The following is a 27,744-nucleotide window of genomic DNA, read 5'->3' on the forward strand; positions in this document are numbered from 1 at the left end:
ACAGACAGGACTGTTTTGTTTTGGTGAGTTCCAAAAAAAAAAAAAAGAAAAGTTCATTGAAAAATCTTTTAAGACTTAAAAAGACGTTATATTTAGTAAGTTTGGGAACGTTTAATTGGTTGTCCACAAACCCCAAAGGATGTCAGTCCGCTCGAGACGTGACAGGGCGTGCATTTAGTTGTTAGATTTCCTACACAATTTATTTGCCAGCCGTTCGAAATGAACTGACATTTTTTTCATTGTTGACGTTTTGTTCCAACAGCTGCTTTTTTTTATTGCGCAAGAAGAAGCCACATCGTTCATTTAATTCGTGTGCGTTATTGTTTTATAGTTTCAACATGGCAGCAGCGTAAACAACAACGACAAGTCGACAACAACATTTTGAAATGGATTGATTGAAACTTGTATTCACAGTTTGTAGTTATGGGTTCATTTCAACGAAACTACAGGATAATAAAACCGATTTGACTTGTTTACATCAGCTGTCCTCCATTTTCGACAACATAACAACAACAGGCAAGTGGGGTTTTTTCCGTCGACGTGCAGCATCGATTTGTACAATACATTTGCGAGCTGTGTGTGTGTGTCCGTACTTTTATTGTTTTCGTGATAACAACATGATGTTTATATAATATGCTTTCTTTCGCGTATGTTTTATTGTCGAGTATTATTATTGCGAAGAAGCATTATTGTCAATTTTGTCATTCCTGCGAAATGACAGCAAAAGAGAGCCACGATACAATGCATTAAATAGTCTATCATTTTGGTAAAACATGTTTTTTTGTACAACTTGAATTGTTGTGGCTTCGCTTCTTCTTTCTTTAGTATTGAATGAATGGGGATTGTAAGTGCGCATGCGCGCCAAATCCCAGTAAAGTTTATAAACAAGGCCTGCCATGCAACAGACCATGGTGATCACATGACGCATGCTGTTGCGAAATATCTCATATTATTTATTTTTATACACGGACTGGTGCATATTTATTAATAATCAATGTTTTTTTTTTTTTTTTTTTTTAAACATTTAAATGTTTCCAATGCCATTTTATACACATTCCACATAATATGGGGCAGTTATAAAGTGTCCATTAGTGACCCGTGTCGTGTCCCTATGAGACCCTGCCCTTCGAAAGGGGGGGTGCTAAAGTTGTAATATATAGCTCCATGTTGTGGGGTTGCATGATTGCATCAGCCATGTATTTAGGCTATATAGGCTATGACTATGTTAATGTTTTTATTAAAGAGTTGAGATTGATTGAAAACTGTATTAATTAGCAGTAGAATAATAAGCACACACATATAACACATGTTTCCATTGGGGTCCTTAATTTTCAATTCATCAGAGCATTATTTAATGACATAAACATATACAGTAGGCTACTATGCAAAAACATCATATAAACGGTTATAAATCAAAATATATAATATTTTAGTATTGAGTTGTACTTGAAATGTACTGTAATTCTGCAAACCATCAATCAAATCAATCAATCAATCAATCAATGAGAGCACTTTTGAAGGAGAGTAGGTGTAGTGCCCAAGTCCAATACTTTGGCACTACGTGGTTGTCGACGGCCAGGGAGGATGTTCAGACGTGTGTAGAAGAACTGAAGTCCAAAACGTTCCCATTCAGTTGTTGGTATTAAATCATATTTATTCAAAGTCCAAAGTCCTATACTTCAGTCTAGAAAATAAATACAATAAAATAAACAAACGGCCAATTAACGCATACAGAGACCACCAGCCTAACAAACACAGTTTAAAACATTGTGCCTCTGCCTGTCAGCAACACCTGTGCCTAATCAGGGACAGGGCTAAATACCCCCTGTAACCATGGCAACCATGGTCCTGACCACGCCCCATTGTGACATCGTCAATTAACATAGTCAAAGTCATAATGGCTCTTACAGTAGGGATTCCTATTCTTGTATGACTGTTGGTAGGGCGCTACACATTTTTGTGGCATATTATAAATTGGTAGAGCAGTGCCTGCTGGGCACTGGCCTACTTGGAACGATGCAAGTTGGAAATGCATGCCCCACCCAGTTATTATGTCTGTGTCCCTTTTATGCCCATATATGGAGTTCTTTGTCAGGCATGCCCAATAATGGACTCTGGAGTCTATGTGCAGATGTCAGAAGTTCAGAACAACCATTGTGATGTCAGAACAGGCCAGCCATATAGGGAGATATAGGGGTGATCAGGTCCAGTGCACTCCCTGTGGGGATGTGGAAGTTGAACACGTGTGTCGTACTTAGAAGTCGGTGAGGGCGAACGGTTTCGAGTTACGTGGATTACAGACATATATGTTGGACTCCTGGCTGTAACATCTGTGTGTGTGTGTGTGTGTGTGTGTGTGTGTGTGTGTGTGTGTGTGTGTGTGTGTGTGTGTGTGTGTGTGTGTGTGTGTGTGTGTGTGTGTGTGTGTGTGTGTGTGTGTGTGTGTGTGTGTGTGTGTGTGTGTGTGTGTGTGTGTGTGTGTGTGTGTGTGTGGTTTTTCTGTGCCATGTTCAGAAAGCTCAGAGTTGCCATCTTGTAAAGGCCTTGACCATGGTGTGGGAGGTCGTGACGCCAGCCGTGCCGTCATCCGCTGACCCCAACCGCCGCGACCTTACACGTCCAGACAGTGAACACTCTGCAGGTATTATATAATATGCAACATCCTTAACCCATTTTGGGTTGGAACCCCTTTTGGTGTTTTAAGCATTATGTTATGCTTTAGCTGTTGAAAAATAGCAGATCTACAAGCTCATAGTGCGGCACCGAGTGCCGCGCTACGAGCTTGTAGGTCTGCTATTTTTGAAGAACCGTGAAAATGTGGCGCAAATCTTTGAATATATATTTTTTCCGAGCGAATGTTTTTAACTCAAATCTTTGCTTCTGGGGGGGTCCCTGGAACAACATATTTTCAGATGGGGGTTGGCGGCCAATTACACATATCTTTGGGGGTCCTTGACATGAACATGTTTGAGAACCACTGACATAGAAACATAGGTTTTTCAGAAAACTGTCAGGATTTAGAAGACATTTGTAGAATCGGTCTTTTCATACTCCAGTTTCCGTTGATGAGGTGACCACCAAAACAGTGGTCACTGCAGCGATTCTTAACAGGCCAGTGGTTCTCAACAGCCATTACACATTTCAGTTGACGATTAATTGCGATTATCAATTTAATTGTGTTTTCTTTTTTTTGATATATGAATGAAAAATAAATTTCTGTTTGCCTTGTAATCAAAGAAATGCACAGACAAATAACTGAAATATACAAAGAAATGACTGATCTTGATTTATTTTATACTTAAAAAAGGTTAAAAAAAACCAAAGCGACACATTGTAAGCTTGTAGATCTCTGCTTTTTTATGCATGAACATTTCTTCAACATGCAAATTATGACAAAACCGTTGCGATTATCTCAAATATTTGTGATTAGACATTTATGTAATAGAGAGGGTATGGGCATGCATAAAGTGAGTGGCAAATTGAGTGGAGAATCGAATGGCAAAGTGAGTTAAACGTCATTTAACGTTGTTTAATACAATCAGATAGGGCTTTTCTGTTTGTATGTATGGGGCTGCCGCATAACTTCCGGGTATGATGATGATGATGTCACGCCACATGCGCATACCCTCTACAATTGTGACAGGCCTAATTTCAAGGACCCCGTTAAACCACAGACCTCCCATAACTCTGAATGTGTGCAAATGGTACACAAATTGTGTACATTACTGTACTCGAGTTACATACCTGTAAAGGTCGATTTGGTTCCTAATCTTGACTTTTGTATTGTTCTTAATTGAACTTTTAATCTGTTTTAAATCAATGACCTCATACAGGAAAGGATTCCAAATAAGCCAGCTGGCTTCTTCCTTTCCTTGCATTGTATTTATGTTTTTTGATATGTATTGTCTATATTTTGTACTACATGCTAAATAAATAAACCTAAACCTAATCCTGAATATCAACAATTTAGCTGTCATTTAACAGTTATAATAGGCAATTGTTCATGTAATGGGAATTTTAGAATGCCAACTACAGTGCATTATTGTGTATTTATCTTCCTTCCATTAAGTCTCTTTGCTCACCAATGTGCTCAGTCTAATTCATGCAGCTGTCAATCTAACAGCTGACTTGACTCCTCCACGCTGTCAACAAAGGTATACTTATTTGTGTGTCACCCTTATGTTTAGCGCAGATCCGTATATGGACATTCAGTATAGCATCTCTGTTAAGACAAGACTATAAGGACTCTCTGAGAATGGGGTTGGGGAGGCTTGCGCCCGGAGGGGCTGCTGGAACAGGCAAGGAGGCCTGTTCCTCACTCTCTGTATATTGTTTCTCTGCTGAATCTTCTTAATAAATTCTCAATACTTCACCCTGAAAAACTTTGTCATTCCTTCATCTTTGGAAGATTATTTAATCGACAACATTCAATACTGGCCAAGTACCACCGTGTACTCCATCCTTACGGGCGGCTGTGGCTCAGGAAGTAGAGCAGGTCGTCAAGTGATTCCTTGGTCGGCGGTTAGAATCCTGGCTTCTCCTGTCCACATGTCGAAGTGTCCTTGGGCAGGACACTGAACCTCACATTACATCCAATGAGTTGGTCGGTGTGAGCTCGCCACCATTGGTGTGTGAATGTGAGAAGTGAGGACGCTGGCGTCGACTGTTCGCCGCTTCACCTCCCAATGTATGAATGAATGAACCATTGTAAAGCGCTTTGAGCACTTGGAAAAGCGCTATATAAAAATGCAATTCATTACGTATGGTCCCAACGATCCTCCATTTGGACTTCCAGGTGTGATGATGTAATGTAATGATGTAATGATGATGTAATGTGCTGTGTTCCAGGTATGATGGACACAGATGGAGATGAAGGGCTTCGCTGTGACGAACACCTGGCCTCCTCGCCCGGACGTCCTACCAGTGACAGTCACATGGAATACGGTACAGAATATATATACAGTCACATGGAATACGGTACAGAATAATAATATATACCAGTGACAGTCACATGGCATATGATACAGAATATGTCCATACATCATGGAGAGTACAGTGTTTGATTTCGCCGACCAAAACTATGACGAAAAATGTTTGTTAAAAAAAGAGTTTTCAGTCATATGGAGGGCAGGGTTCATAGGGTTAATGGAACAGTCCATTTGGTTACATACATTCGTACACTCTGCGTTACTGAGTATTCTACTGTGTTGGCTTATTTCAGAGCTGGCGGTTAGTTCCCTTTATGCTTATGCTAAAGAAGTAGCCTGGCTAATAAGCCAGACCGAATCAGCCGTTGGCAAAAAAAAATTGCCTGCCGGCGGATTACGGTCTGGAGAGGCTCAATTGTACGGCCATTTCCTACACCAGAGAACTGGTGTGGCCAATCGGGACACGGTATGCAATATGGGCGGGCTTTGGTACAGTGACATTCAATGCTTGAGACCTTTGACTGACAGTAGCTCTGACCAATTGCGTCAAAGAGAAAATGTTTGAACCCGCCCCCCCGGGAAACAAGATCCATACACAGCATCTCCAGACTCAAATACGTGCCACTGTGGTTTGGTATCGTACCCTCACAAAAAACATGCAGTAATCCTGATCTCTATACTGCCTCCCCCTGGCCAGCCAGGGCGCCCTAATGGAGGGGAAAGGAAATGGTTAGAATAACGTGTTCCTTCCACGCGCTACGTCCTACCGTGGAAACTCCCTCCTGTAAGGTGAAAAGAAGCATGAGGTCAGTCCGTTGCTCTCCCCAGGTTGGCAGAGGGAGTGTAGCGCCCAGGATTACTTTAGATAATTGACACTGGGTCAAAAAAACTAAAAACTGGGTTACAAAATCGCGGGATAAAAATGTATACTGCCTCATTATAGAAAACATTACAGAAAATAATGGGGTGTGACTTCAAACTTGAAGGACCATTGGCTACTGTGCTGGTCTGGCATGTAGCCCATTGAGTATGACTTGAGTGATTTAAATGCAGACATCTGTAACATTTCGCCTACAGTGACTCATTCAGGTTAGGTAAGTTGGGTTACATGATTGTAGAGAAACTGTAAAGGCAAGCAAAATGTACAATATTTAAACAGGAAAATGGTGTTTATGTAAGAGATATGACTGAGCCGTAAATAGACCATGACGGTATTAGGGTCCTTTTTTTAAAGACTTTTCTCAGCCAGCCATGCCTGCTCACAGGGACTTCAAAGAAAACACTGAATCATGTTCTACTAATTGGATTCAAGGTATTTCTTTGGATTATTGCTATTTACCTTGCCTGCACTATTAATCCTTTATTTCTTTTTTTACACAACTACAGCTTACCATACCGTATGTGAAGGATTTAGCAATACAAGAGAATAACTAGAAACCCGATGGCCTTGTTTGTATGATCTCGTGGGGGCGGCAGTGGCTCAGGGGTAGAGGGACGTTCCCAGTTCGATCCCGGGCTCCTCCAGAGTTGGTGTCGAAGTAGCCTGGCCCAGCCAGTGTGCTTTCTGGTCTAGAGGGACGGGTGCGCATGGAGCAAGCGCTGGAGAATATTGGTTCTCCGATTTTTGGGCCGATGCGAACGAAAATAAAAGCCTGGGTAGCAAGGCTCGTGTCGAAGTGTCCTTGAACAAGACTCTGAAGTCTGAACCCCTAATTGCTCCCGATGTAAAGCACTTTGGACAAAAGTAAATCCATATTTAATTTCCTGGCACTGGCACCCACACAACACACTTGAACTGTATGTCACCGCTTCACGTTGAAAGTCTTGCACTCATCAGGGAGTCAAAGAAATGAATCATTTATTGTTTTTACAATTACTTATTTGAAATGACAGTGTGTTGAGAATTGGTTTCATGGTCTTCTAACATGCTTTTAATGCTTTTAAACGGAACATTAAAAGCCCATAATCGGCTGCCATAAAACCCTACGACTGTATGCGACTGTAAAACTATAAACGTGGTTGTGAGACGGTGGTTCTCAACCTTTTCTGGAACGGGTCAGATGGGTGGACCACTCGGGCTGCCGTGTTAAGTGGTCAGATGGGTGGACCACTCGGGATGCCATGTTAAATGGTCAGATGGGTGGACCACTCGGGATGCCATGTTAAATGGTCAGATGGGTGGCCAATTACATATAATTCTAGGGGTCCTTGACATGAAATAGTTTGAGAACCACTGACATAGAAACATGAGGTTTTTCAGAAAACTGTCAGGATTTAGAAGACATTTGTAGAATCGTCCTCACGTCTAAATGGGTTAAGTGGTCATATGTTTGCACCACTCGGGCTGCCGTGTTAAGTGGCCAGATGGGTGGACCACTCGGAAATATAACATTGCATAATGTCAAAATGTACCAAACATAGAAAGTACTCATTATGCAGTACATGTGCGTGTGTCAACATTGAAGGCACAATTTTCCCGAGATTCCTTACGAAGCATAGCCTTCCTTCCACCTGCGTAACAGAAGTCCCGGAAAAGACACGCTGTGATTGGCCAGTAGTCACTTGAGTGGCAGCGAGAGGCATGGAGGAGTCGCATGAGTGACGTCACTTGGGCAGCGACGCAGCGTGCCTTCAGCAAATGCCTTCAGCAGCACTTCCTGCCTTCAATGGAGATAGGTCGCTCCAATGAACTGCAGCGGCCAATGAGGCATCTATTTAAAAAAGAATATCTAATAGGGATGTCCCGATACACTTTTTCGTTTCTGATCTGATCCCGATACCACAATTTCTGTGTTCGCCGATACCGATACTGAATACCGATACCAGTGTTGTGATCTTGTGTTGTGTTTATAGCTATCTAGCTATATATCTCGTGTTGTGTTTATAGCAGACTCCTCACTCAAATGTGCACTTGCAGTTTGGGCAACTCCAAAGCAAACTCCACATGCCCCAACATTTTATTTACTTGCCATAGTGTCGACCCCTTACCCCTGTGTTGGATCGGTGATTAGACCGGCATATTCGCAGATACCGATATGACCCGATATGACAAATAAGGGCCGATACCGATACTTTTCCGATACCGATACAGTATCGGGACATCTCTAATATCTATGGTGTCTCCCCCCAGACGACCTCCCTGAGCTGCAGGAGGTGCAGGAGGAGGAGGAGCACCGGGCCGCGCCTCCTCTCTACCAGTTGGCGGTGGGCGTGTCCCACCACGCCCCCAGCCCCTCTTCCCTCCCAGAAGACACACGCTGGCTCACGCAGCTGGCTCACATCGCCACCGGACCCCAGAGCCCCCTGCTGGTGGGGTCTCCCAACAGCAGGTCAGTGTATGCACATTGATCGATCGATTGAATACTTTTATTGGCATAAATGTTACACAATAACAGAGTACAGTCCAAAAGGATATCACCTACAAAAAAAAGGTTTATGGATGGATCTGTGTTTTCTGCTGCAAGCTGTACATTATTGTCTGCTTTTGCTTTTAACCCATTTAGGCCTGACGTCGACATTTAAAAAAATATATTTTTAAAATGTTTTTTTTTCCTGAAAAACCTCATGTTTCTATATCAGTGGTTCTCAATATTTCATGTCAAGGACCCCCAAAAATCATATGTAATATGCCGCCAACCCCCATCTGAAAATATGTTGTTCCAGGGACCCTCCAGAAGCAAAGATTTGAGTTAAAAACTGAAACTCTGAAAGAATATATATTCAAAAAATAGCAGACCTACAAGCTCGTAGCGCGGCACCGAGTGCCGCACTACGAGCTTGTAGATCTGCTATTTTTCAATAGCTAATGCTTAAAACACCAAAAGGGGTTCCCACCCAAAATGGGTTAACTGTGTTTTGTGTCAACTGTTTTTAACTTGTTGTACGGCGACCTTGAGTGCCCTGAAAGGCGCCTTATAAATAAAATGTATTATTATTATTATTATTATAGAGATGTTTGATAACCAAGAGGTGCAAGCATAGTCAAAGGAGGGCTCAATTAGGGCTCCAGCTAGAGTCCTGACAGAACTTTTGTTGACAAAAGAGGAAATTCTGCCCAGAAATCTTGTTCTCACACACACACACACACACACACACACACACACAGTACGCCATACATTCACACATTATATCTAGGGCTGTCACGATTACAAATTTAAGATTTAAGAGAAACAGGTTCTTGCGACCACTTTTCTGGTCTGCCAAGATTTTGTGGAGAGGATGACTCACATTGTCCATTATGGCACGCATATTATTTTGTGTGCATCTCTCCACAACAGACTCCAGTGAGTCAGGCCTCTCCCCCAGTACTGAGCCAGCCTTCTTCACCAGTTTGTTTAGCCGCTTGGCATCCTTGTCCGTGACACTGCCTCCCCAGCAGACTGCAGCGTAGAACAGGACTGCTGACTGGTAGAACATGTACAGCAGGGGTGCCCAAAAGGTAGATCACAATCTACCAGTAGATCACAAAGGCTGTGCAGGTAGATCACAATGCTCCTAAAGAATATTTCAATTAAATATATAAAAAAGACAATTCTTGGCATCTGCCACTTGAATTAAAGGTGACTTGATTGATTGACATCAAAAAGCGCCTGTCAGCTCAAGTCCACAATGCAACATTTTGTTTTCAGTGTTGCTGTGCACAAACATCGGTAGCATTATAAATTAAATACAAAAAACCCTACCTATTCCATTTCTCCCCCTCTATTTCCCATTCCAAGTGCATTTGTCTTATATGTAATGCCAGCGCCGCTATTCTAAAGCACCCTCAGGTACATATTTAAACTATTTTCAGGTGGGTAGATCTTGTTGAGCTGGTAATTTTGAAAGTAGCTCTCAAGTCAAAAAAGGGTGGGCACCCCTGATGTACAGCATCAGAAAGAAGAGCCTGCTCTGTGTCTTTTCATAGACAGCGTCCGGGTTCAGAGCCCAGTCCAGGTTCTCGTCTAGGTGAACTCCCAGGTACTTGTATGACTGTACATGTTCGATGGCTGTCCCTTGGACATTAACAGGCTGGAGAGTCCACCACCATCTCCTTAGTCTTGGAGGTGTTTAGGAGGAGGCGGTTCCTGTCGCTCCATTCCCCCGAAGGCCTTCGTCAGGTCCCTGTATTCCTCCTCCTGCCCGTGTTGTCAAGTATTTCTGAATGAAGCAGGACTCAAAGTTGTACTTGAAGAATCTTCATATAACGGTGGTTGTATTTGGGGTCTTTTTCAGGTCCTCTCCGCTCCATATCTTCATATAACGGTGGTTTTATTTGGGGTCTTTTTCAGGTCCTCTCCGCTCCATATATTCATATAATGGGGGTTGTATTTGGGGTCTTTTTCAGGTCCTTTCTGCTCCATATCTTCATATAACGGTGGTTGTATTTGGGGTCTTTTTCAGGTCCTTTCTGCTCCATATCTTCATATAACGGTGGTTGTATTTGGGGTCTTTTTCAGGTCCTCTCCGCTCCATATCTTCGGCACCAGCAGTAATCTGCATTCATATGCTCGCCCCCCTCCCACTCTGTCCAGCAGCGCTCCACTGCCCTCTAGAGGCTATGGCAGGGGCCGCAGGCGTTGCAGGGTATGTATGGCCACGTTGCATATCTCTCTCTCCCTCTGTCTCTCTATCTCTCTCTTGTTTAATAACACACAAACAAACAAATCTAAGAAACTTCATGAATTAAAAATGTAATAATAATAATGAGGAACTTCCTCATTGAGATAGAATTAGAACGTCCGCATTCCATTCTTACAATGGGAGTCTATGCTAGTGACGAAGGTTTCCACGACAATGCCAATGAGTAAATCCCATGCTTTTAACCCGTTCCATGCTGTTCTAGACGACCAGTGAGTGTGGCTCAGCGGTGTCCACCAGATCCTCCCTGTCGGACGACGAAGACATGGGCTGGAGCCACAGCTGGCCTGCCACGGCCTGGCACTGTTTTCTGAAAGGTAAAGACTGGCCTGCCACGGCCTGGCACTGTTTTCTGAAAGGTAAAGACTGGCCTGCCACGGCCTGGCACTGTTTTCTGAAAGGTAAAGACTGGCCTGCCACGGCCTGGCACTGTTTTCTGAAAGGTAAAGACTGGCCTGCCACGGCCTGGCACTGTTTTCTGAAAGGTAAAGACTGGCCTGCCACGGCCTGGCACTGTTTTCTGAAAGGTAAAGACTGGCCTGCCACGGCCTGGCACTGTTTTCTGAAAGGTAAAGACTGGCCTGCCACGGCCTGGCACTGTTTTCTGAAAGGTAAAGACTGGCCTGCCACGGCCTGGCACTGTTTTCTGAAAGGTAAAGACTGGCCTGCCACGCAGTGTTGTTTTCGTGAAAATAGCTGATCTACAAGCTCACAACGCGTCGCGCTGCGACGCGTTGTGGGCTTGTAGATCGGCTATTTTCAGCAAGCGGAAAAAAATGTATTCATCCGTCATTACAACGGCATCAAGGCCCGCCAAAATACATTTTGTTCGACTAAATCAACTGTAGATTTAGTCGACTAAAATTATACTTAGTTGACTAAAACTAGACTAACACTAAGACATTCCAGGTGACTAAAATGTGACTACAACTAAATGAAAACTATTCAAGAGACTACGACTAAAACTAAAATAGAAATTTGCTGCCAAAAACAACACTGCTGCCACGGCCTGGCACTGATTTCTGGAAGGTACACTAATAAATACACAGAATGTATTTGTGTCAATTCATTTTGAGAAATGAATTAAAAAGACAAAAAAACACACTTCAACATCATTTGATTAAAACGAATTAAGTACGATAGAGTAATAACTCATAAAATAATGAATATCAACACTTATTGATGCACACACACACACACACACACACACACACACAGCTACATGCACCCAATGATGTGTGTGTATTTCTGTTCAGGCACGCGCCTGCGGTTCCACAGGGGTCCTAACGTGGAGTGGCAGGACGCCGAGGCTCTCGACTCAGACGAGGAAGACTCTGACGTTGGAGAAGAGATGGCGGATTACCGCAAGGTACCGAAGGAATCATTCACTTACTGTACATCAGTGATTCTCAACCAGTCCTGGACCGGAAGTAGGCAGAAATGCATTGGACTCAGGCAACAGCCCAGCTTTAAATCCCTTTATTTTAGATTGTTTTGTAGTAATAGTACAACATAAACTTTAAAGAGACTTTAGTTGTTACTGTACAATACTTTAAAACAGTTGTCATGTTGCACACATGCTTAAAATAGCTCTTATTTGCGCCGCCCTCGTTGAAAACAATGTATTTCCAACTCCAGCTTGGCTCAGTTCAGGCTGCATGAACAGCGCTCGAGCGCTCGGTTTCTTCCCCCTCTATATCGTAACTCTTCCATTAGATGGCTCTGTGTGTAAGTTGTTCTGTACTGTACTGTTTCTACTCTACAGGGCTATGGCTCAGAGGTCTGTACTGTACTGTTTCTCCTCTCTACAGGGCTATGGCTCAGAGGGTCTGTACTGTACTGTTTCTCCTCTACAGGGCTATGGCTCAGAGGGTCTGTACTGTACTGTTTCTACTCTCTATAGGGCTATGGCCCAGAGGGTCTGTACTGTACTGTTTCTCCTCTACAGGGCTATGGCTCAGAGGGTCTGTACTGTACTGTTTCTACTCTCTATAGGGCTATGGCCCAGAGGGTCTGTACTGTACTGTTTCTCCTCTCTACAGGGCTATGGCTCAGAGGGTCTGTACTGTACTGTTTCTCCTCTACAGGGCTATGGCTCAGAGGGTCTGTACTGTACTGTTTCTCCTCTCTACAGAGCTATGGCTCAGAGGGTCTACTCTGTACTGTACTGTTTCTACTCTACAGGGCTATGGCTCAGAGGGTCTGTACTGTACTGTTTCTACTCTATAGGGCTATGGCTCAGAGGGTCTGTACTGTACTGTTTCTACTCTACAGGGCTATGGCTCAGAGGGTCTGTACTGTACTGTTTCTACTCTCTACAGGGCTATGGCTCAGAGGGTCTGTACTGTACTGTTTCTACTCTCTACAGGGCTATGGCTCAGAGGGTCTGTACTGTACTGTTTCTACTCTACAGGGCTATGGCTCAGAGGGTCTGTACTGTACTGTTTCTACTCTCTACAGGGCTATGGCTCAGAGGGTCTGTACTGTACTGTTTCTACTCTCTACAGGGCTATGGCTCAGAGGGTCTGTACTGTACTGTTTCTACTCTACAGGGCTATGGCTCAGAGGGTCTGTACTGTACTGTTTCTACTCTCTACAGGGCTATGGCTCAGAGGGTTTGTACTGTACTGTTTCTACTCTATAGAGCTATGGCTCAGAGGGTCTGTACTGTACTGTTTCTACTCTATAGGGCTATGGCTCAGAGGGTTTGTACTGTACTGTTTCTCCTCTACAGGGCTATGGCTCAGAGGGTCTGTACTGTACTGTTTCTACTCTCTACAGGGCTATGGCTCAGAGGGTCTGTACTGTACTGTTTCTCCTCTCTACAGAGCTATGGCTCAGAGGGTCTGTACTGTACTGTTTCTACTCTATAGGGCTATGGCTCAGAGGGTCTGTACTGTACTGTTTCTACTCTACGCGGCTATGGCTCAGAGGGTCTGTACTGTACTGTTTCTACTCTACAGGGCTATGGCTCAGAGGGTCTGTACTGTACTGTTTCTACTCTCTACAGGGCTATGGCTCAGAGGGTCTGTACTGTACTGTTTCTACTCTACAGGGCTATGGCTCGGAGGGTCTGTACTGTACTGTTTCTACTCTACAGGGCTATGGCTCAGAGGGTCTGTACTGTACCGTTTCTCCTCTCTACAGGGCTATGGCTCAGAGGGTCTGTACTGTACTGTTTCTACTCTCTACAGGGCTATGGCTCAGAGGGTCTGTACTGTACTGTTTCTACTCTATAGGGCTATGGCTCAGAGGGTCTGTACTGTACTGTTTCTACTCTATAGGGCTATGGCTCAGAGGGTCTGTACTGTACTGTTTCTACTCTATAGGGCTATGGCTCAGAGGGTCTGGGTCTGGTGGAACACACAGAGATCGTCCTGTCGGGTCAGTCGCTGCTACAGCTGAGCTTCGACCCCGGTGCCTTCGGTCACAGCCAGCTCACCGCTCAGTGCCAACTGGACCATCCCTTCTACGTCAAAAATAAAGGTGTGTGTGTGTGTGTGTGTGTGTGTGTGTGTGTGTGTGTGTGTGTGTGTGTGTGTGTGTGTGTGTGTGTGTGTGTGTGTGTGTGTGTGTGTGTGTGTGTGTGTGTGTGTGTGTGTGTGTGTGTGTGTGTGTGTGTGTGTGTGTGTGTGCAACAACGCAAGCGTATTTACGTGGGCGCGGTCCCGTGAAATTGTTGCGCACGGGCTCGTTTCGTGCACACGCCGATTATTCCGTTATTTATTTATTTCGGAACCGGAGTGTTATGAGCGCATACAGGACACAGTTGATCACCGTAATCAATTGATATTAAAAAAGGCGTCAAAAGGCGATCTCGGCCCAGGCGGTGGCGTAACCGTCTGGGCACCCGACTGGTAATCCAGTCGCAGTGTGCCGCGGGTTCGACTCCCGAGCCCGACACGGCCTTTACTGCATGTCTTCCCCCATCTCTCTCCCGTTTCCTGTCAGCCTACTGTCTGTCCCTTCAAAAACCAATAAAAGGCGTAAGCCGCAAAAAAATATCTTAAAAAAATTAAAAAAAAGGCGATCTCGATGCCCGAGGCCATTAGAAAATAGGCGTGAAATACACTGATGGAGGAGGAAACCATGCAAGGCACCAACCTGCTCATCGGGAGCAATTAGGGGTTCAGAGTCTTGCTCAAGGACTCTAACTCTGGGGGAGCCCACAGGGTTCGAACTGGGAACCTTGCTGTTCCCATCCGGCCACTCTACCCCTGAGCCACCGCCACCCCGATCTTGGCAGTCACAGTTAATGATCCGGTTGATGTTCTTCTTCCCAGGCTGGTCATCGTTCTACCCCAGTCTGACAGTGGTGCATTATGGGATACCGTGTTACGAGGTGGAAGTGGGAGACGTGTGCTTACCCCCTGGACACCGGGACGCTGTGCACACCGACGACTCACTGGTGTTTGACACGTTCAGGAGGTGAGAAATAAAATGACTTGTCTTTTAGTTCGACTGGAACTCTTTCTCCACTAGTCCCTCCATGACATTTTATTCTAGTTTTTATTTAGTTTAGAGAAAATGGTAGTAAACGAACATTTTCCGCCATTGTTTTAGTGACTTTAGTCAACAAAATCTGAATTGTTCAAAAAATGAATCCCCCAAATGTGGCTCTTATTTTGAAGAGGAAATCCGTTTCAGTTGTAACCAAGCTGTCGGTACCAAGCGACATCTCTCCAGGTGTACACCAGAGAACCACCCCCTTAAACCGTATGTGCACCCCCCCCCCCCCCTGGTCATCTCTCCAGGTGTACACCAGAGAACCAGCCCCTTAACCCATTTTGACCTGAGATCAGATTCTAAAAATGTCTTCTACATCCTGACAGTTTTCTGAAAAAGCTATGTTTCTATGTCAGTCGTTCTTACGATTTTTCAAAAAAAGCAGACCTACAAGCTCATAGCGCGCCACTCGGTGGCGCGCTATGAGCTTGTAGATCTGCTATTTTTCAATAGCTAAAGCATAACATAATGCTAACACCGAAAGGGGTTCCCGCCCAAAATGGGTTAAACCGTATGTGCCCCCCCCCCCCTGGTCATGTGACAGATGCACTGTCTGTGTGTTCGTTCTCAGCTATGACTTCACACCGCTGGACTCCTCGGCAGTGTATGTGCTGAGCAGCATGGCCAGACAGCGACGCACCTCCCAGTCCAGCGGGGGCGCTGTGTCCCCCGACAGAGACGCACACCAAGGTATTGCTTTTGGACGAGAGCCTTTTAGAACTATAAATGCACCTATATGAGTACAGTGACTCTTGGAGCCTTGACCACTTTCATTCTGATGTTCCTATGTTGGCCACGTCACTATGTCTATCATTCTGATGTTCCTATGTTGGCCACGTCACTATGTTCATTCTGATGTTCCTATGTTGGCCACGTCACTATGTCTATCATTCTGATGTTCCTATGTTGGCCACGTCACTATGTTCATTCTGATGTTCCTATGTTGGCCACGTCACTATGTCTATCATTCTGATGTTCCTATGTTGGCCACGTCACTATGTTCATTCTGATGTTCCTATGTTGGCCACGTCACTATGTCTATCATTCTGATGTTCCTATGTTGGCCACGTCACTATGTCTATCATTCTGATGTTCCTATGTTGGCCACGTCACTATGTTCATTCTGATGTTCCTATGTTGGCCACGTCACTATGTCATTCTGATGTTCCTATGTTGGCCACGTCACTATGTTCATTCTGATGTTCCTATGTTGGCCACGTCACTATGTTCATTCTGATGTTCCTATGTTGGCCACGTCACTATGTTCATTCTGATGTTCCTATGTTGGCCACGTCACTATGTCATTCTGATGTTCCTATGTTGGCCACGTCACTATGTCATTCTGATGTTCCTATGTTGGCCACGTCACTATGTTCATTCTGATGTTCCTATGTTGGCCACGTCACTATGTTCATTCTGATGTTCCTATGTTGGCCACGTCACTATGTTCATTCTGATGTTCCTATGTTGGCCACGTCACTATGTTCATTCTGATGTTCCTATGTTGGCCACGTCACTATGTTCATTCTGATGTTCCTATGTTGGCCACATCACTATGTTCATTCTGATGTTCCTATGTTGGCCACGTCACTATGTCATTCTGATGTTCCTATGTTGGCCACGTCACTATGTTCATTCTGATGTTCCTATGTTGGCCACGTCACTATGTTCATTCTGATGTTCCTATGTTGGCCACGTCACTATGTTCATTCTGATGTTCCTATGTTGGCCACGTCACTATGTTCATTCTGATGTTCCTATGTTGGCCACGTCACTATGTCATTCTGATGTTCCTATGTTGGCCACGTCACTATGTTCATTCTGATGTTCCTATGTTGGCCACGTCACTATGTTCATTCTGATGTTCCTATGTTGGCCACGTCACTATGTTCATTCTGATGTTCCTATGTTGGCCACGTCACTATGTTCATTCTGATGTTCCTATGTTGGCCACGTCACTATGTTCATTCTGATGTTCCTATGTTGGCCACGTCACTATGTTCATTCTGATGTTCCTATGTTGGCCACGTCACTATGTTCATTCTGATGTTCCTATGTTGGCCACGTCACTATGTTCATTCTGATGTTCCTATGTTGGCCACGTCACTATGTTCATTCTGATGTTCCTATGTTGGCCACGTCACTATGTTCATTCTGATGTTCCTATGTTGGCCACGTCACTATGTTCATTCTGATGTTCCTATGTTGGCCACGTCACTATGTTCATTCTGATGTTCCTATGTTGGCCACGTCACTATGTCTATGTGTTCCTATGTTGGCCACGTCACTATGTCTATGTGATGTTCCTATGTTGGCCACGTCACTATGTCTATGTGATGTTCCTATGTTGGCCACGTCACTATGTTCATTCTGATGTTCCTATGTTGGCCACGTCACTATGTTCATTCTGGTGTTCCTATGTTGGCCACGTCACTATGTTCATTCTGATGTTCCTATGTTGGCCACGTCACTATGTTCATTCTGATGTTCCTATGTTGGCCACGTCACTATGTTCATTCTGATGTTCCTATGTTGGCCACGTCACTATGTTCATTCTGATGTTCCTATGTTGGCCACGTCACTATGTTCATTCTGATGTTCCTATGTTGGCCACGTCACTATGTTCATTCTGATGTTCCTATGTTGGCCACGTCACTATGTTCATTCTGATGTTCCTATGTTGGCCACGTCACTATGTCTATGTGTTCCTATGTTGGCCACGTCACTATGTCTATGTGATGTTCCTATGTTGGCCACGTCACTATGTCTATGTGATGTTCCTATGTTGGCCACGTCACTATGTTCATTCTGATGTTCCTATGTTGGCCACGTCACTATGTTCATTCTGGTGTTCCTATGTTGGCCACGTCACTATGTTCATTCTGATGTTCCTATGTTGGCCACGTCACTATGTTCATTCTGATGTTCCTATGTTGGCCACGTCACTATGTCATTCTGATGTTCCTATGTTGGCCACGTCACTATGTTCATTCTGATGTTCCTATGTTGGCCACGTCACTATGTTCATTCTGATGTTCCTATGTTGGCCACGTCACTATGTTCATTCTGATGTTCCTATGTTGGCCACGTCACTATGTTCATTCTGATGTTCCTATGTTGGCCACGTCACTATGTCATTCTGATGTTCCTATGTTGGCCACGTCACTATGTTCATTCTGATGTTCCTATGTTGGCCACGTCACTATGTCATTCTGATGTTCCTATGTTGGCCACGTCACTATGTCATTCTGATGTTCCTATGTTGGCCACGTCACTATGTCATTCTGATGTTCCTATGTTGGCCACGTCACTATGTCATTCTGATGTTCCTATGTTGGCCACGTCACTATGTTCATTCTGATGTTCCTATGTTGGCCACGTCACTATGTTCATTCTGATGTTCCTATGTTGGCCACGTCACTATGTTCATTCTGATGTTCCTATGTTGGCCACGTCACTATGTTCATTCTGATGTTCCTATGTTGGCCACGTCACTATGTTCATTCTGATGTTCCTATGTTGGCCACGTCACTATGTCATTCTGATGTTCCTATGTTGGCCACGTCACTATGTCATTCTGATGTTCCTATGTTGGCCACGTCACTATGTTCATTCTGATGTTCCTATGTTGGCCACGTCACTATGTCATTCTGATGTTCCTATGTTGGCCACGTCACTATGTTCATTCTGATGGTCCTATGTTGGCCACGTCACTATGTCTACTTCATTCTGATGTTCCTATGTTGGCCACGTCACTATGTTCATTCTGATGTTCCTATGTTGGCCACGTCACTATGTTCATTCTGATGTTCCTATGTTGGCCACGTCACTATGTTCATTCTGATGTTCCTATGTTGGCCACGTCACTATGTTCATTCTGATGTTCCTATGTTGGCCACGTCACTATGTTCATTCTGATGTTCCTATGTTGGCCACGTCACTATGTTCATTCTGATGTTCCTATGTTGGCCACGTCACAATGTTCATTCTGATGTTCCTATGTTGGCCACGTCACTATGTTCATTCTGATGTTCCTATGTTGGCCACGTCACTATGTTCATTCTGATGTTCCTATGTTGGCCACGTCACTATGTTCATTCTGATGTTCCTATGTTGGCCACGTCACTATGTTCATTCTGATGTTCCTATGTTGGCCACGTCACTATGTTCATTCTGATGTTCCTATGTTGGCCACGTCACTATGTTCATTCTGATGTTCCTATGTTGGCCACGTCACTATGTTCATTCTGATGTTCCTATGTTGGCCACGTCACTATGTTCATTCTGATGTTCCTATGTTGGCCACGTCACTATGTTCATTCTGATGTTCCTATGTTGGCCACGTCACTATGTCATTCTGATGTTCCTATGTTGGCCACGTCACTATGTCATTCTGATGTTCCTATGTTGGCCACGTCACTATGTCATTCTGATGTTCCTATGTTGGCCACGTCACTATGTCATTCTGATGTTCCTATGTTGGCCACGTCACTATGTCATTCTGATGTTCCTATGTTGGCCACGTCACTATGTCATTCTGATGTTCCTATGTTGGCCACGTCACTATGTCTATGTGATGTTCCTATGTTGGCCACGTCACTATGTCATTCTGATGTTCCTATGTTGGCCACGTCACTATGTCTATGTGATGTTCCTATGTTGGCCACGTCACTATGTCTATGTGATGTTCCTATGTTGGCCACGTCACTATGTCTATGTGCAACGTTTTTTCAAAATAGATTTACACTTTTGCAACGTGCTGCTTAATTAGGTCTTAAAAGGTCTTAATTGGTTCCCCTGAATGTCCTTCCCTTGCAGACCGCCACAGTCCTGGCCCCTCCTCGCACCGTAAGCCACCCAAGAGCCAAAATGTCACGCCAGCAGCAAGCAGCAATGCCACGCCCGTAAAGTGCAAGCGGCCAATGAATGCCTTCATGCTTTTTGCCAAGAAGTACAGGGTGGAGTATACGCAGATGAGTCCTGGGAAAGACAACAGGTGTGTGTGTGTGAGATGTATGTGTATTGATGAGGAGCCCGAGGTGGGGCGAGACTCGGGGTGGGGGTGTAGTCTCAGGAGCCTGAGGACCGCCGTGGCTCTTCGAGATAAGCAGAGGGTGGTCTCTACTCATGTACCAGCGTTGAACACAACTTAATTAATGCCCAAAGTGACTTCCTACTGTAATATGAAAATAATATTCTCGTTTAAACATATTATTATTGAAATAGCACTGTGGTTTGCATTGAGAAACCTATGTGTGTGTGTGTGTGTGTGTGTGTGTGTGTGTGTGTGTGTGTGTGTGTGTGTGTGTGTGTGTGTGTCTGTGGCTCTGTGGCAGAGCGATCAGCGTTCTCCTGGGTGAGCGATGGAAGAAGATGCGAAGTGAGGAACGGAGGCTCTACACCATGGAGGCCAAAGCTCTGGCTGACGAGCAGAAGAGGATCAACCCTGACTGCTGGAAACGCAAGAGAACCAACTCTGTACGAACACACTGTCCTACATATCATTTAGAACACACTGTCCTACATATCATTTAGAACACACTGTCCTACATATCATTTAGAACACATTGTCCTACATATCATTTAGAACACACTGTCCTACATATCATTTAGAACACACTGTCCTACATGTAATTTAGTACACTGTCCTATGTCTCATTTAGTACACACTGTCCTACATATCATTTAGAACACACTGTCCTACATATAATTTAGTACACTGTCCTATGTCTCATTTAGAACACACTGTCCTATGTCTCATTTAGAACACACTGTCCTATGTCTCATTTAGTACACACTGTCCTATGTCTCATTTAGTACACACTGTCCTATGTCTCATTTAGTACACACTGTCCTATGTCTCATTTAGTACACACTCTACTACGTCTCATTTAGAACACACTGTCCTATGTCTCATTTAGTACACACTGTCCTATGTCTCATTTAGTACACACTGTCCTATGTCTCATTTAGTACACACTGTCCTATGTCTCATTTAGTACACACTCTACTACGTCTCATTTAGTACACACTGTCCTATGTCTCATTTAGAACACACTGTCCTATGTCTCATTTAGTACACACTGTCCTATGTCTCATTTAGTACACACTGTCCTATGTCTCATTTAGTACACACTGTCCTATGTCTCATTTAGTACACACTCTACTACGTCTCATTTAGTACACACTGTCCTATGTCTCATTTAGAACACACTGTCCTACGTCTCATTTAGTACACACTGTCCTATGTCTCATTTAGTACACACTGTCCTATGTCTCATTTAGTACACACTCTACTATGTCTCATTTAGTACACACTGTCCTATGTCTCATTTAGTACCCACTGTCCTATGTCTCATTTAGAACACACTGTCCTATGTCTCATTTAGTACACACTGTCCTATGTCTCATTTAGTACACACTGTCCTATGTCTCATTTAGTACACTACACACTGTCCTATGTCTCATTTAGTACACACTCTACTACGTCTCATTTAGTACACACTGTCCTATGTCTCATTTAGTACACACTGTCCTATGTCTCATTTAGTACACACTGTCCTACGTCTCATTTAGTACACAAAGCTAACAAAGAGTAAAAAAGAGTATCATATGTACATGTGCACGTCTTCACAGTAGACTATGTTCCATACACACAATACAACAGATTTAGTTTAGAAATTCGAGCTCAATAATGCGAGAAGAGGGCCTACATCTCATTTAGTAGGGCGGCCTTTTTTCCAGACACTTTACAAGGCTGGCAAGAGGAAACAACAAATGACACTGGTGCGAGGAATGTCACTTTATGTCAATCAACGTTTGCACACCGCCGCCGAATATTTCGTCCGTATGAAGTTTTTTTTGGACCAGGGTCGATTTTAAACGTTTTCCACAGCTATCTTCTTGTGGGGTCTAGTGGGGTGTTGGTGACAGGCTGACAGCTAGTGGTAGCCTACTACTTTCTACTGTCTAGTGGGGTGTTGGTGACAGGCTGACAGCTAGGGGTAGCCTACTACTTTCTACTGTCTAGTGGGGTGTTGGTGACAGGCTGACAGCTAGGGGTAGCCTACTACTTTCTACTGTCTAGTGGGGTGTTGGTGACAGGCTGACAGCTAGGGGTAGCCTACTACTTTCTACTGTCTAGTGGGGTGTTGGTGACAGGCTGACAGCTAGGGGTAGCCTACTACTTTCTACTGTCTAGTGGGGTGTTGGTGACAGGCTGACAGCTAGGGGTAGCCTACTACTTTCTACTGTCTAGTGGGGTGATGGTGACAGGCTGACAGCTAGTGATAGCCTACTACTTTATACTGTCTAGTGGGGTGTTGGTGACAGGCTGACAGCTAGGGGTAGCCTACTACTTTCTTCTGTCTAGTGGGGTGATGGTGACAGGCTGACAGCTAGTGATAGCCTACTACTTTTTACTTTCTAGTGGGGTGTTGGTGACAGGCTGACAGCTAGTGATAGCCTACTACTTTATACTGTCTAGTGGGGTGTTGGTGACAGGCTGACAGCTAGGGGTAGCCTACTACTTTCTTCTGTCTAGTGGGGTGATGGTGACAGGCTGACAGCTAGTGATAGCCTACTACTTTTTACTTTCTACTGGGGTGTTGGTGACAGGCTGACAGCTAGGGGTAGCCTACTACTTTCTACTGTCTAGTGGGGTGTTGGTGACAGGCTGACAGCTAGGGGTAGCCTACTACTTTCTACTGTCTAGTGGGGTGTTGGTGACAGGCTGACAGCTAGTGGTAGCCTACTACTTTCTACTGTCTAGTGGGGTGTTGGTGACAGGCTGACAGCTAGGGGTAGCCTACTACTTTCTACTAGTGGGGTGTGGGTGACAGGCTGACAGCTAGGGGTAGCCTACTACTTTCTACTGTCTAGTGGGGTGTTGGTGACAGGCTGACAGCTAGTGGTAGCCTACTACTTTCTACTGTCTAGTGGGGTGTTGGTGACAGGCTGACAGCTAGGGGTAGCCTACTACTTTCTACTGTCTAGTGGGGTGTTGGTGACAGGCTGACAGCTAGGGGTAGCCTACTACTTTCTACTGTCTAGTGGGGTGTTGGTGACAGGCTGACAGCTAGGGGTAGCCTACTACTTTCTACTGTCTAGTGGGGTGTTGGTGACAGGCTGACAGCTAGTGATAGCCTACTACTTTCTACTTTCTAGTGGTAGCCAAGCCTACTACTGTCGGATCCGCAAAACACAGCGGTAAACCACACCACTGTGTGCAACCACCTTTAACTAGAGTTTAAGGATGACCTGAAATAATGTCTTGTGTTTTGCAGGTGGCTAACATCTGTTCTCCATCCAACAGGGTTCTCAGGGAAACTGACGCCTCGGACTGACAGAAAGACTGCAATTGGCTAAAACTACAGGAGTATTCAGTCACGCACACGCGCGCACACACGTGCGCACACACGTGCACACACACACACACACACACACACACACACACACACACACACAGTTTCCCTACTGCGATGATGTGTATGCTTGCTTTCTAACCAAATGAGAGTAACATGCATACATACATACATTACAGTACACAACATGAAGCACATCAGAAGAGAAATATGCCTAATCTACTAACTGTGCTTGAATATTAAATATATATACCGGTGTATATATATATATATATATACATATTTTATTATTATGTACTTTTAATGACCGACTTGCCTTAATCTTCCAAAGCAAGGATTTTATAGTTTCAAAGAAGACACACTTTGTAGCATTTTCACCCAAATGAAAAGCTACTAACTGAAATACAGTGAAACAGTGACTGCGAGCAAGTACATCACAGTGCAGTACATGTTCACAGCGTACCTGGTAGGGTGCAACACTTATCAAACTAATTGATTCATGAAATAAACAATCATTTTAGACATTTATTTAAAACAAAAACAATTGCAGATCTACATGCTCTGTAGATCAGCTATTTCATTATTTGTGCATGACACTGTTGTGCAACTTAGTATAAAACAGGGTTTAATTGGTTAACCGATTCAATTATATACATGTAAGAAAGAAAAAGAAAAAAAAAAGCACTTCTCAATTATTTGATTAAACTGAAAAGTAATGGATAGAATAATGGCTAATAATAATGGATAGTTGCAGACCTATTGTATAGTGCCTAGAAGAGAAAACGCTACGTGTTTGACCTTTAAAAAGGATTGAGCAGTTTATTCATTTCAGGTGATCAACGATATCTTATAGGCTTGAAAATGAGGAAGTTGTGGTGCTTTAGTTTTTAGCAGACGTAGGCATAGAGATGGTGAATACAGAATTATATTTTTACTAATTGAAATGTAAAAAAAAAAAAGAATGGAAAAATAATCTTCTGGCTTTACGTTATGTCTGCATTTGTACTCTATGTATCGCACAATGATTTGCTTATATTATATTTGAATACTTTTTTTTGGCTAGAGGTGAGTTTACTGAGAGCTTTGCCCAACATTACCACCTCAGATTTTGGCCTGTATTCAACAAACTTAATGGGACCTTGTTTATTTAAAAAAATAAAATAAAATAAAAGAAATATTGTAAAAGGAAAGGTACCATTATATAAATGCAACTTGTTATTATTGCAACTTAATTGTCCAATTATTATTATCTATATAAAAGCCACCAGCATAGTACTATTGGCCCCATGCCAGACAGAAGTTCTTATGAGACCTGGATATAGCTTATTAAAAGGTCTTACCTTTAATCATAGTTTATCAGTTATCAGTTATCACAATTTGTACTTAAAAAGTATCAATACTGCAATGTAGAAATAAGTAGTACATTCAAAATGTACTCTTGAGTAAAAGTACAAAAGTATTGGTATCAAAATGTTTAGAAGTGAAATTATTGAAAATTGGAAATGCCTCAAGTACAACAGTTCAACTGTACTTATGAGTACAGTATTTGGGTAAATGTACTTAGTTATTTTCCACCACTGGTAAATTGTCACATTTATGATCCCACAGACTTGTACAGGGCTGTTGGTAAGCTCACCTCCTAGTGGCTGAATTGACTCATTACAGTATAAACTGCCATTTAATGCGAACAGCGTGCCAAGACATTGGGGTGTGTATTCTCACAGGAATACATCCAATTTGTTCTTTTTTTTTTTTCCTAGTCAGTGCAATTCAGATGTAATACTTTTCACTCTAGTCTAGCGCTTGATTAAAAGACCAAATCAGAGTGATGTGGTTAAAAAAACTAAACAAGAAATGACTTGAAAAGTCATTATATATCAGCTTGCAGCAAGTTTGTTTTTGCCGTCCCATTGGCCGCGGGGCTTAGCAACAGTTCATTGGACGTGTAGTGTCGTAGCCTACATTATTAAAATGAGGGCGGAAGTGCGCCAAAAATGAGGGTGGAAGTGCGCCAAATGTGCCGATCATTGATCAGCTCTGCAAGCTGATAAAAATCAGGGAGTTCTGCAGTCGTTTGAGACGTACAGCAACGTGCACTCATTTACAGACTTAACCCATTCAGGTGTTTTAAGCCTTATATGTCATAAGCATGAGCCCGAGATCGAACACATGACCTTGTGGTCCAAAGGCGAGAGCTCTACCGACTCAGCTACCTGGACACAAAGTGCGTACTGTAGATCTGCTATTTTTTGAAAAATCCTGAAAATGTGGCGCAAATGTTTGAATATACATATACTGTATATTCTTTCAGAGCGAACTTTTTTTTACTTTGCTTCTGGGGGGGTCCCTGAAACAACATATTTTCAGATGGGGGTCGGCGGCCAATTACATGTAATTTTTGGGGTCCTTGACATGAAATAGTTTGAGAACCACTGACACAGGTTTTATTTCAGAAAACTGTCATGATAGATGATTTCTAGAATCTGGTCTCCGGTCTTAACGGGTTAAGTGCATCCCAAGTGATATTATTAACCCATGTATAAAACTGTGTAAAACATTCAGCTGTCCACATGTGAATGTGTATAGCGGATGTTGAGTTCAAACATTCACACACACGCACACACACACCCACACACACACACGCTGAATATGTTTTGATGTGTGCGTCAGACCAGAGTTATAAAATCTGATCAGTTCTACGTCTACTAAATCTTGTCTCAAAAGCTTTCCACATGAGGGACATATAAGCAGGACTGTCCAGGACAGTAGATACTGGACTGGTAGATTGTTTTTATTATTTTCTTCTTAACTGTGAAAATGAATGAGATTATCTTCTGGGTAATTTTATCACATTGAACCTGATGATAATTGATTTAGCTGCAGGATGCCATTCATGTTGACCACCACAATAACGTCGACGTTCAATGTAGAAATAAGGGGTTCGGTTTATTAAAAAAAATCACACCCGTGTGAACTGAGTGGTGCAACTCCCCTCTCCCCCTTCCCCCCCCCCCCCCCTCTCTCTCATTAGCAGGCAACAGTGCAGCACTATCTCTCTGTTTCTGGCACAACAGCGCCACTTTTGCCCCTACTGGTACTCATAGTCACATAGGTTAAAGTCACATAGGTTAACACGGACATTGCTGTTCCTTGGAGTGGTTGCACCACTCAAAAAAAACAACCGATGGTTTAGCACAGTGTGATATGTATCCAGTGCATAAAGATGCTGGTTTCCTTGTGTGGTGGCATTCGTTTTTGTTTTTTCTACACCTATACCCAACGGTGTTAAACGCCTAAGACTCGAGGCTGGAATGCCAGTCCGTGTAAGATCTTTCACCTGCATGCAAATGATTTGATTGCCAGATCGATACATAGCCTACAGAAATGGATAACCTGCATATACTCCTAGAATACTGGAGCTGTTTTCCCCTTAATTCACAACAGAATTATTGTTGATAATTAATGGCCAGGGTGGAATCTCAGATTCTCACTGCACTTGGAGGTTTGTCTTTATGCACTATATACACTTTATTAAGTTACATGACAGCTATAATATTTTCTGAAAAATAAGTATATATATATTTTTTCTTCTTCTTTTGACTTGATAACTATTATTTGCATAGATATATATTTTTTGTTTCTCCTTGCTACACTATCACATGTGACAAATCCTCTTGAAACTATATGGCACACAATAATGCAATGTATTATAGTATAAATAAATAAAAGCATGAATCTGTTGTAATTGTTATTTCTCATTCTGTAATATCTTGTCATATGTATAACAACACATCAACCTTTATCTCACCTTTAAACTATCAACTGATGATTGAAGCCTGTAGATCAGCTGAGGCTGAGAGATGCTCACACACATATATTATTGCGACCGTAGGTCGCATTTACTATGAAAACCTGCATCTCCCGTCCGTCTGTCCGTTAGTTAGTCACCCCACGCCTCCATACATGTTGGTCACACCTCGTGACATCACACCTCCATATATGGTCACAGCTCATTTAAAGCCCAGGCAAGACCTCTAGTTGTTATTCGACATAATTAGGATAGGGAATGTTAATTAAATATTTATAAATTTCCATATTAAAGAGAAGATTTTTTTTCAAGCACCCCCAGTTAGACCTGCATTAGGCCCCCATTGAATGGCATTTCTATCTCTGGGACCCCAATTAATATCGTCAAATCATTAATTTAAAGGACAACTTTAGTTTTTTCAACCAAGGTTTATGTTTTAGGTTGTTATTAGAGAAAGTAAAAGATGAGTGTTCATTGTCTCCACCAGGCCGAAGGCATGGGGAGAGAGTATGTTTTGCAC

General features: G+C 43.3%; 1 protein-coding gene across 2 annotated transcripts; it reads left to right on the plus strand.

The window, feature by feature from the left end:
* On the plus strand, positions 1-27,156 carry LOC306916283 (HMG box-containing protein 1-like). Of its 2 annotated transcripts, none has more exons than XM_079494115.1 (13): positions 1-520; positions 2,519-2,641; positions 4,849-4,944; positions 8,059-8,257; positions 10,367-10,493; positions 10,753-10,864; positions 11,804-11,916; positions 13,877-14,033; positions 14,831-14,975; positions 15,625-15,743; positions 19,872-20,049; positions 20,390-20,531; positions 23,339-27,156. In XM_079494115.1, exons 2-13 carry the CDS (start codon positions 2,551-2,553, stop codon positions 23,396-23,398), a joined length of 1,539 nt encoding a protein of 512 aa, XP_079350241.1. In that variant the 5' UTR covers positions 1-520; positions 2,519-2,550; the 3' UTR covers positions 23,399-27,156. The 2 variants fall into 2 exon arrangements, with proteins under 2 accessions (XP_079350241.1, XP_079350242.1); XM_079494116.1 differs by having other exon boundaries at positions 23,368-27,156.
* The last annotated feature ends 588 nt before the right edge of the window (positions 27,157-27,744 follow it).

The sequence above is a fragment of the Electrona antarctica genome, assembly GCF_951216825.1.
Source record: "Electrona antarctica genome assembly, chromosome: 23".
Lineage (NCBI taxonomy): Eukaryota > Metazoa > Chordata > Actinopteri > Myctophiformes > Myctophidae > Electrona > Electrona antarctica.